Source organism: Rhinoraja longicauda, chromosome 7 (assembly GCF_053455715.1).
Source record: "Rhinoraja longicauda isolate Sanriku21f chromosome 7, sRhiLon1.1, whole genome shotgun sequence".
Taxonomy (NCBI): domain Eukaryota; kingdom Metazoa; phylum Chordata; class Chondrichthyes; order Rajiformes; family Arhynchobatidae; genus Rhinoraja; species Rhinoraja longicauda.
The window spans coordinates 18,331,906-18,343,836 of NC_135959.1; the positions used below are offsets into that span (position 1 = coordinate 18,331,906).

General features: G+C 42.6%; 1 protein-coding gene across 2 annotated transcripts in view; it reads right to left on the reverse strand.

The window, feature by feature from the left end:
- The window catches only part of gramd1c (GRAM domain containing 1c), a 32,554-nt gene extending 23,670 nt beyond the window's left edge, over positions 1 to 8,884 (reverse strand). The window contains exons 1-3 of one of the 2 annotated variants that reach the window (XM_078403010.1): positions 8,803 to 8,884; positions 2,511 to 2,634; positions 535 to 706 (exon numbers count right to left, since the gene is read on the reverse strand). In XM_078403010.1, coding sequence (XP_078259136.1) covers positions 535 to 706; positions 2,511 to 2,599 — 261 coding nt within the window. In that variant the 5' untranslated portion in view covers positions 2,600 to 2,634; positions 8,803 to 8,884. Of the gene's footprint in view, positions 1 to 534; positions 707 to 2,510; positions 2,635 to 8,558; positions 8,621 to 8,802 lie in introns of those variants that run through there. The other variant, XM_078403011.1, reaches the window with a different exon arrangement.
- Positions 8,885 to 11,931: the final 3,047 nt, after the last annotated feature.

Consider the following 11,931-nt stretch of genomic DNA (forward strand, 5'->3'; position numbering starts at 1 on the left):
GCCTTGCACCCAACAACTCCTACCATCTTGATGCTGGCATTTCGCCCTTTGATGTGGGGAGAAGGCAGGCACAGGTTACTGATTGTGGATGATCAGCCATGATCACAATGAATAGCGGTGCTGCTCGAAGGGCCAAATGGCTTCCTCCTGCACCTATTTTCTATGTTTCTATTGATGCTCTGTCCATCCACAAGGATACTGAACGCAGGAGGACAAGCTGGGATTGGATTAAGATTCCAATCCTCCACATTGTGGGAAAAATCGAACACTATCAGTCCAAGTTAGGAAGATTATAAGGCATGGGGGTGGAGACCATTTCCAAAAGAGCAATAATCAAGACCAGACGCTCATGTACGTCTGCAGTGGAGACGGATTCCAGACACATGGCACCTGGGGGAAAATGCAGGAACATGGATAATTGGCATTACCTGTTGTTGTAAACTTCGAACAATGGAGTGAATTTTGTGGCTAGCAAGCTGCAAAGATAGAGGAAAAGTTCAAAGATCCAGGGAAAACAAGCAAAATCTTTCTTACCGTGGCTGATCCATTATCCCGGACGAGAGGTGTAGGAATTATAAACATAGTGTCTCCAGACAGAAGTGGGGAACTTGTATCCTGAGCACATGCACCAGTCCAAGGTACTTTAGGTGTACTTGCTTGCATTCCTTTATCATGAAAGTCATTGCTCATGTCTTTGCCCACAGTTCTAAACAAGAACAATACTGTCATGCACCAGAAAGGGCTGTCATCCCATCACCTTCACATCTCCTCTCTCCATCACCTTTGAATTAATTGTACTGTGGCCTTTTCTCTTTCAAATGGCCTGTCATTTTACATTTAAGTGAATATTAGATTCAATGCTTTTTGGTCCTTTCTTTCTGATTTACTTTGAATTAATATAGTTTAGAGTAAACTAGAATGTTAAGAAATGTTTGCATTTTGATTCTCATTGATTAAAAGAAACTTTTTTCTCTTTGGTAACAAATAACAAAAACAACGACTAACCAAATCCACATAAATTACTCACAAAATAATTCTACCAAACCAACATCGCAGCAGGATGGAAGTGACATATCTGTGCCGACAGAGGAAATTAGAGCTAGTGTTTAACCCAGGCAGAGGCGTATAGAGTTCCAAAAAACACTTGGGGGCGTTTAGAATTCAGCAAAAGAGGGCCAGGAAATTGATAAAGGAAGAGAAGTTGGAATATGCGAGTAAACAAAGAAAATAAAATGATAAGAAATTCTAGAGGTTTGTAAAAAGGAGGGGAGCAGTGATGGAAAATATAGGTCCCTTACATCTGAGACTGGAGAACATAGAACAACATAGAACAGTACAGGAATGGACCCTTCGGCCTATAAAGTTTGTGCCAAACATGATGCCAAATTAAACTGATCTCATCTGCGTGTACACAATCCAAATCCCCTGAGCTACCATGTGCCTATCTAAAAGACTCTTAAATTGTATCTGTCTCCACAACCACCCCAAGCAATGTGTTCCAGGTGCCCGCTACTCTGTGTACAATAATTGCCCTACATTTCTCCATTAAACTTTTCTTCTCTCATCTTACAGCGGTGGCCTCCAGTGCAGGTCATTTCAATGCTGGGAAAAAGGTTCTGATGGTCCACACCCTAACTTAGGTGCCTCTCAAAAGGTTATATATGTCTATCAAGAGTTTACAGAGGGGAAGAAGAAAATGGCAGAGACAGAAAGCAGTTATTTTGGGAAAACCTAGCAGACATAGAAGAAAAAGGGTTATGGCACATAAGGTGTGTTGGCAAACTAAAGCCAAAATTGGCCTGAACCACAATGGCTAGGTTTCCACCTGCAATTGATGGGACCAGTGAGTTTGTAATTAATTGTAAAATGCATGAAGTTATTACAGTCAAACAGCTACTAGGGGCACTTCACTAGCTCTTCAGAAAATGTCAGTGTAATGAGGCTGAAGCACTTAGAATAAAATTAAAGAAATAATTTAATTGCTTAAAAAAAAATCAATTCATCTTCATCAATATTGTCATTTCTTTACTACACTTTAGACTTTAGGGATACTGCATGGAGACAGGCCCTTCGGCTGACTGAGTCCGCGCCGACCAGCAATCACCCTGTACACTATCCTACACACTAGGGATAATTTTACAATTTTTAACTAAGCCATCAGCCTTCAAACCTGTACGTCTTTGGAGTGTGGGATGAAACCAGAGAAAACCCACGCAATCACAGGGAGAACATACAAACTCCATACAGACAGCACCCATAGTCAGGATCGAACCCGGGTCCCTGGTGCTGTAAAGCAGCAACTCGACTGCTGCGCCACTATGCCGCCATAAATGATAAGCAGTGGAATTTCCTAACTGCAGAGTCCAACTCATCAATTAGCTCAACAAGGCGGAGCATTTGTAACTATATTGATCTGCAGTTGATAAATTATAAAGACTAAAATTAAACTGATTGGCTTGTAATTAATATAAATTGGGGGATACCAGTTTACTGTGCAGACGTTTCCTTACCCTGCCAACGGGCCATTCTCATGAGATAATCGGTTATCCATTTCATGTGTCTTTACTCCCAGATCTCTGTCATAATTCTGGTGTACCATGCTACAGGGCTCCAATTAACTACAGGCCTCACATGCTAGAAACACAAAGAATGTGAAAATTAAATAAGGAACCTGAATCACCAGTCTCAGATTAGGAAACTGACTCCACACTAAAAAGGAGTGGAATTATATGTTCAACTGTTTCGAGAATCTTGACAGAAATGTCAATGTCTATCAATAGATTTAAACCACTTGGACCCTGCACAGTCCAAGTAAACTGCACAACCACCAGTAAAAGCCATATCAGAACATAAATCTGGACAATGATGAATTATCTTCTTTCACTGTAATAAAGACAGGAAATGTGGCAAACACTCAGCAGGTCAGGCAGCGTCTGTGGAGTGAGAAACAGAATTAATGTTTCAAGTCAAGAACCTTTCATCAGATTTAAAGAGACTTGCGACTCATTCAATTACCTCGGGGAAGTTCAATAATTCTATTCATGAATATGATTAAAATGCATATGTTCTCCCGTCCTAACCCCAAGTAAAACACCAGCATTAAACTGTCAGAACATACTTCCAATAAAGTAAAATTAATAACATCAGCATGGACATCAAAGAATTCATAGACACAAAAAGCTGGAGTAACTCAGTGGGTCAGATAGCATCTTAGGAGAAAAGGAATAGGTGACGTTTTGGGTCAAGACCCTTCTTGATAGCTCATCAAAGTGAGAGAGATAATAACCAGGGATATTCGTTCCAAATAGCAATTCTACCCAATGGCCCAAGTGCATCTATTTAATTGGTGAAAGCAGGTTCCAAATTACACAACCATTGAAAGCTAACCAATATTACAAAGTATCCCAAAGATTCAAGTACATCTACAGAATACAAAATCAAACAACATTGCAGGTACACAGGGACATTGGAACATTGGCTGGTAAGAAATGGAAATCTAGATGGGCTTATTAGTAAATTTGGAGATGACAAAAATAATTTGTGGATTTGAGGATGGTAAAGAAGGTATTTAAAGGATACTGCTAGATATCGGCCAGTTGGAAATATCGGCAGAGGAAAGGAAGATGGAGTTTAATCTGAATATGCCGTGGACAAAACCATGCAGACTATCCCTAATTGGTCTCATACAAATGTGTATGAATCCTATTCCTATGAACCCTCTCCATCACTGATGTGAGGCTCATCAGCCCTTAATTTCCTGTATTATCCCCATTTCCCTTCTTAAACAAAGGCTCTTCGCCAGTCCTCTTGGACCTCATCAGTGGTTAGAGAGGATACGAAGATATTTATTAAGACCCCTGCAATCTCCTCTCTTATCTCTCTTAAGAACCAGCTTACAGACTTTCAGTCGATAAACAACCCTCAACCACTCCCCACTGTCTCTTATCACTAAGCCAATTTTGGATCTCGTTTGTCAACACCCCTAATGTGTTTGCCAACACACCTTATGTCCCATTTATTCACAAAATGCTGGAGTAACTCAGCAGGTCAGGCAGCATCTCGGGAGAGAAGGAATGGGTGACGTTTCGGGTCGAGACCCTTCTTCAGTCTGAAGAAGGGTCTCGACCCGAAACGTCACCCATTCCTTCTCTCCCGAGATGCTGCCTGACCTGCTGAGTTACTCCAGCATTTTGTGAATAAATCGATTTGTACCAGCATCTGCAGTTATTTTCTTATACACCTTATGTCCCATGTGCCCTAACCTTCCAGACCAGCCTACTACGAGGAACTTGTACAAAACCTTGCTAAATTCCACATAAAGTATTTCGATTGCCCTTCCTTTATCAATTTTGTTATTTACCTCCTCTAAACACTCAGATTGGAGAGATAGGATTTCTCTTGTACACAACCATGTGAACACTTCCTAAACTGTCCCTATGTACCATCAACCATGTCCTCACCTTAACGATCTAAAGCTTCTGGATTCTTCTTATGGTCATTATTACCACCAACATTTATATCGTCAGGAAACAATGGATGGATTATACATGATTACATAATCTAATTCACTGATGGGTATCGTGAGCATCAGCGCTGACCACGATAGCACCCCTCAGATCTGTCAGACTTCCCTTTCAAACTCCTACAATGAGTTGTCCCTATCTTTGTAACTTCTAAGCACCTCATTTCCACTTTCTTACAAATAATCTCCAGCATTTTCTCCACCATTCTATCCAGTCTGTAGTTTCCATAGGTAGACACAAAGTGCTGGAGTAACTCAGCAGGACAGGCAGCATCTCAGGAGAGAAGGAATGGGTGACGTTTTGGGTCGAGACCCTTCTTCAGACTGATGTCAGGGGAATGGGTGGGACAGAGCTAGAATGTAGCCAGAGACAGAAAGACTGGTGGGAGAACTGGGAAGGGGGAGGGGATGGAGAGAGAGGGAAAGCAAGGGCTATTTGAAGTTAGAGAAGTCAATGTTCATACCGCTGGGGTGTAAGTTACCCAAGTGAAATAAGAGGTGCTGTTCCTCCAATTTGCGCTGGGCCTCTGACAATGGAGGAGGCCCAGGCCAGAAAAGTCAGATTGCGAATGGGAGGGGAGTTAAAGTGCTGAGCAACCGAGAGATCAGGGGGTTAAGGCGGACTTAGCGGAGGTGTTCAGCGATGACTGAGCGGATAGTTTCCATATTTAAAAGAAAATTCTTTCTACAATGGACAATTTCCTGTGTTCGTACATGACCATCAGACATAGGATTAAAATTAAGCCATTCACTCCATCGAGTCTACGGCATTCAGTCATGGTTGATCTATTTTACCCTCTCAACCCCATTCTCCTGTCTTCTCCCCGTAACCTTTGACACCATTACTAATCAGCAACTGGTCAATCTTTGCCTTGAAAATACCCAATGCCTTGGCCTCCATAGCAGTCTGTGGCAATCAATTCCACAGATTCACCACCCTGTGGAATACTGAAAAAATTCCCGCTTATCTCCATTTTGAAGGTATGTCTTTTTATTTTGAAGCTGTGCCCTCTTGCTCTAGATTCTCCCATTACTGGAAACATCCTTTACACATCTGTTTATGTATAAACACAACTGTTTATGTATGTGCTGTTATGTTTGTATGCCATTGTATGTTCGTTCTTAGTACCTGAACTGATGTACAGCACTTTGGTCAACGTGGGTTGTTTTTAAATGTGCTATACAAATAAAATTGACTTGACTTGACTCTGTTTCGGCCTTACATTATCCGGTAGATTTCAATGTATTCCCCCCTCATCCTAAACTCCAGCGAGCACAGGCCCAGTGCCTTCAAACGCTCCTCATATGTTAACCCAAGCATCCTTGGGATCATTCTCGTAAACCTCTTCTGGACCGTCTCCAAAGCCAGCAAATCATTCCTCAGATATGGGGCCCAAGACCTCTCACAATTATACTCGGTTTGCTGGATGTTTGCCTTATTAATAATCCATCTATATCTATCCTTAGCCTCTCGATCAACTGTGCACAACTTACTTTCCTACCTGTCCAAGTGCCATCAACCACACCTTTATCCAGATCGTTCACATCATTGCAAAAGTTGAGGCCCAGCACCAAAACATGTGGCACACCGTTCATTACATCTTGTCAACAAGAGAAAGATCCATTGACGCTTACTGTGTTTCCTGATCACACATTCCCGGCAATAGGTTTCCTCCTCCTCCACTAGCTTTTATTTTCCAAAATAATCTGTGCCACATCACCTTGTGAAATACCCTAGGGAAATCGAAGCAGAATGCACCAGCCTATTCACTCCATCCACAACACATGTTCCTTCTTCAAATGGACTCCAGTATAGTGATCAGACTTTATTTCCTTTCCACTAAAATCACGTTGACTTTGCCTGATCATCTTAAAGTTTCTTGATATCATGTCTTTAGTAAAAGCTTGTATTACTTTCCCCGAGAGATGTTAAGATGATTGACTTGTAGATTGCTGCTCTCTGTCTCTTTTGGTTTTTGACTAAAGGAGTTACGTTTTCTAAATTCCAATTTAATGCAACCTTCCCCAAGTCCAGGAAACTTTGAAAAATTGAAACCACTGACACTGCACTGAAGTCGATCAGACTTGGAGACTTGTCAGCTGAGGTTCCAACAATTTGCTCAGTACCTAGACCCTGGTGAGTGTAATTTTCCTGAATTCCTCTCTTCCTTTCGGCTTGCAGCTATCTCTGGGCTGTCACTTGTACCCTGTGTAATATAAAGGAATATAGAGAGAGCAACCAGCCTGAGAGTTGGCGGTTGACTTGCTTCCACTCTGTGAGTCTGAGGTGGCTGGAAGGGCCAATGTGGGAACCACAGACTCTTCCACAGAAGTGGCAAGAGATGGCTGTGGAGGTGAATGGGGCGGAAGGTGGACTGATAGTTTGGAATGCAGCTTCCATTGGAAGGGACTTCCTGGATACTTCTTCTGCATTTGAATGATGGTTGGATTTTCAGAGGTCCTTGAAGTCGAGAAGACTTTGGGAACAGACATTTCCCTCGAAGTCTCTTGAGGTGACGCAACTCCAATTGGGTGGCTGTTTCAGGAGGATGGAGTTGGGCACACAGACGATTCAACCCACACACCAAGGCTGCCCAAGTACCAGGACAACTCAATGCCAGGACGCTGGCGTTAGTTTGCTTATCTAACCATGGGCATGGAGGCTTTGATAGAGACAACGTTGGCAGTGATGCAGGAGTCTGCTGCAATAGACCTTCATTTGCAGGTGTGCAGAAGGAGTTGGTTGGAAGTGGTTCTTAGTTTTGCAGATTACTCATTTACTGAAGCATCCTCTCGTTTGTTTCGATGAAAAGGTCAAGGACTCGCAGCGCAGCCTCCCAGAATACATGTTTGCACATTGTCTCCATTTTGCAGTTCGATGACCAGGGCTGGGATGAGGGGAGGTGAAGGTATGGTAGAAATGACAGATTGCCACGTCATGTCGAGTAGCTCTGAGGAGTTTGTTGGGGGTGAGATGACAACTGTAGTGAGAAACATTGAGAGGAACTTTAGCCAAGGGTACTGCTTTGTTTGATCCACTGAGACTGAATCTGTGGTGGACCATTGGCTATTATCTCTCACATTTACAGAAGCTTTTGTCCGCGGGACAAGACGGCAGGGAAGAGAAAAAGACATTTTGGCCTTCCATCACAGTGAGGAGGGACTGGAGGAGACTCACTGTGATGGATGTTTCTTTTTGTTTGGTGTTAGTTGTGATTGTATGTGTTATTGCATTTTTATTGATTAATCTTATTGGTCTTATTGTTCAACTGCGGGTAATGTTTCATTTTACTACACATTTATGTGTATGTAACAAATAAACGACTATTGACTATTGAGATCAAGAAAGGCACAGTGATGTACACTGGCTGATGCCCCAGATTATAACACACATATTCAAAGACAGACTGAACAATCCCATTACTCAACAGGTTCGTTCCTTGTATTGCAGAGGAGGATTCCTAGGATATCGTTTAGATACATGTACACCACAGACCACGGGAGGTTTGGCCAGTAGTCTACTGTGAAGAGAATTTTGGATGGGGTCTGACCCAGTTTGAATCAGAGAATGGATTAGATTTTAGAGAAGACAAACACAAACAAAATAGGTACAGAACATTGCACAAGGCACGTTAAAGATTGTCGTTTGTTCTAAGCACACAAACAAACATATCCGTCATTTCATTTAAACAAAAGAAACCTGTTCTGCATTTCATCAACTCCCCAGCAGCAGCTCCTTTGGTTTCAGTTCTGCCATATTTAAACATGGAAACGAATAAAAGTCATTTCTAACGGCATGCTACAATAGTTACAAAGAGTAAAGCATTCTTTTCGCTCAGCTGTGCACACCAATATCACATTTACCACACAGCCAGCTCAATAATCTTCAGAAGCACATGATGTAAACTGTATCGACCAGCCATGGGAGAGAGTGTTTATACTGAGGGGCTGATGCATGAAGTAGCAGGTCCATTATCCACCTGGATTTCAGAAAAATCGCTCCACTATTCCGTTGATCCTTGATAGAGGAGCTCACCCTCACAAAGACAATTCCAGACGACTATTATCAAACAGCTTACAGCAGATATGAATTGCAGCTACTGTAACCTTGCACAGATTCAAGGACGCAACAACTTCACACAAAAACAAGACAGTATGCATTGACAATTCTTTCCCTTCAGCTTCAGGCCAAAACAGGTTTACAAAGTAAACACCTGAAATCCATACATGCAAAACTGCAATTTGACGATAAAACATTCAGCAAAGTGCTTTCTAGTTACCTGGGCAGTATCGTACCTTGCCAGTCGGTGCTGACATTTGTTCACATAGCAGCAATCATGTAAAACCTGATTAACATGGAAGCCACCGAAGTTGAAGTGGGAGGTTTTCAGGGTGAAAGTTCAGAGCAGTGTTGCTGCTTCCTGTAAGGTTCGGTGAGTTCAGGTAGATCAGGGTTGATGGGTGACAGCTCTTACTTTCACTTCATCCACTACCACAGTGAAAGACAGCATTAGGTTCAATTATTATTTGTTGTGGTAGAATGAGTTGATGTTGCCTGCTGAGGCAATTATTTCTTCAACAGATGTGACCACAACCATTTTCCTTACTTTTGAATGGAAAAGGTTTCAATTCCTTTCAAAACTGATTAATTAATTTTAACACGATGTTATTTAAAAGCCGATTTATGTCGTGCCAAAGCAATTCAACTGTGAGAACTGCAATTTGAATATTATAAGATAAGTGAATCACAATAATGCAGATTTCTGATACCTGCACAAAAACCTATTGCACACAGTAAACATTGTAAATCTGTAAAACATCAGTACGCAGAGGCAGCAGTATTGGGGAAGATACATCACAGAAACAGGCCCTTCATCCCAGCTTTACCATGCCGACCAAGGTGCAATCTAGACTAGTCCCACCTGCTGCCGTTTGGCCCATATCCCTCTAAACCATTCCTATCCATGTAAACTGAAATTTTCAGCAGCGAGTCTCATTTGCTTTTGTTTGACATCGGGTGTGCACGAAAGCAACTTTGGCTTGGAGGATTTTCCAGTGCTGTACAAGATTTACTCAAACCATCCAAGCAATTTGTGAAATAAAAAATATCCACTTATCTTTTATTGGTACATATGTGGGATTGGCATTCAACTTTGCCAAGTCAATATTCCACCCTCCAGGAAGAGCCTGGTCTTCCTTTGGCATCCCAAGTGGAAGCCTTGATACCAAGCGTTAACAAGCAATGTGAAAATGGACACAGTAGTCAACATCAATTCCATCTTGCCTGAGCCAGAAGCATATAATGCCCAAGCATTGTACTCTCTCTCTCTCCTCCCCTTTCCTCATCCATTAGAAGCTTTCTGCCATTTCAACATAACGTCAGAAAGTTGTACAGCATGGAAACAGTCCTTCAGCCCAACTCACCGACCATGTTGCCAAACTGAGTTAGTCCCATTTGCCTGCGCCTGACCCATATCCCTCCAAACCTTTCTTATTCATGTATCTGTCCAAGTGTCTTTTCAACATTGCAAATTTACCTGCCTCTACCACAATGAAGGACCAGTGACGTATTTCCAAGTCAACATTCACATGACGTTGAGGAAATCTACACATGCTGCTGTTCCCATGTGCCTACTGTCTTGGCTTTCTTGATGGTAGAAGTCCTTGGTTTTGGAAGTACTGTCTGAACATAACACAAACTACAAATACAGCACTTCATATTCCATCTCAGTAGCATACAATCCTTGAACATTGAATTCTCTAGTTTCAGGTAACCTGCTCTTCCTCGGTCTCCCTATCCATCCAGATTCTCATCTTTCCCACAACACCCCCTCCACATCCATTTTCTTCCCCGCCCATTCTATCTGCCTCTCACCCGCACGCTCCGTTCATCAGTCTGAGAAAAGTTCTCGCCCAAAACGTCACCTATCCATATTCTCCAGGGATGCTGCCTGACCCAAAGGGTTACTCCAGCATCTTGTGTCTTTCCTTGGTAAACCAGCATCTGCAGTTCCTTGTTTCTATATCTTTCAGCAACTTCCTTCCCTTGTTCCATTGTTCCTATCTACCCACTCCTCCTCCTCTATTTCCACTTTCCTTTCTCATCAGATTCCATCTTCTGCAGTCTGTGGTTAACACCACCAATTATATCCCAGCTTCTGTTGTTAACTCTACCCCAGTCTCCCCCACCAGAGGAATTTTCGGTGAACTTTTGTAACTTTGTCGGCGACAGAAATATGGTGACACTTGTGTACTGCACAGGTGAGGTCTGCCATATGATTTTACCGGATTGTATGCAAAACAAAGCATTTCACTGTGTCTAGGTACATGTGACAACAAAGTATCATTGAACTTTTCAATCCCATCCATCAATACACCATGCCTCACCTTGATCCACCTATCAGGTGCCAGTTCTTTCCCCACCACTTCACCTCTTTATACTGGCTATCTTTTGCTCTAGTCCAGAGAAAGCGTCTTGACTCGAAACTCCAACTGTTCATTTCCATCCATAGATGCCACCTGACACACTGAGTTCCTCCAATGGTTTGTTTGTGGCCTGATGAAGGGTGTCAACTCAAAACGTCACCCATTCCTTCTCTCCAGAGATGCTGCCTGTCTCGCTGAGTTGCCCCAGCATGTTGTGTCATATCTTTGGTTTAAACCAGCATCTGCAGTTCCTTCATACACATTTCGTCTCCTCCAGTGGTTTGTTTTTTGGCTGTTGTCGGAATGGCATGGGTAAATAACTGCAATGCATTTTGTAGGTGGTGCACACTGCAGCCATTGTACTGATTAAATGGCAGAATCCTGCATTCTAAACTTGCCACTCTCTGTCACTACATTGTTCCATCCTGAAAATAACCCATGTACTCCAGCTGTCTGTTGCCCTGTCTGTTCATCAATCCTCAACCCTTGTTGTTGTAATATGTTCTGTTCACCAAGTCTCTCGAGACCTACACTTGAATACCAACACATGGTGTGGCATTCTGCTAGATAATTTTCAGCTCACTGAGTGGATAGCCTAATTTTGTGTGAATTTGAGGGAGCTCATTTGCTGGAAAATAAATACAATTGGAAATTGGTACATTTTGATTTGGGGAAGAAAACTGATGGAAATGTAGCACTGTGCATTTTTCAGACCAGCACTGATTAATCCCCACAGATGCTGAAAATACTGATGGATTTCAGCATACAAGTAGTAAGTAGAAAAATGACTCCCCAATACTGTCCCTCCCACATTGAGGAATTCCCTCACCAATGCCCTTCCCGCAAATACTGCACCTCCAAAGTGCAGCACTCTCTCAAGACTGCCCCCCCCCCCCACCGTGTACACCACCTCCTCAGTACTGCCCCTTCCGCAGTGCAATGTACCATTAGCATTGTCCTCCCCACAGTGTGGCATTCCCTCA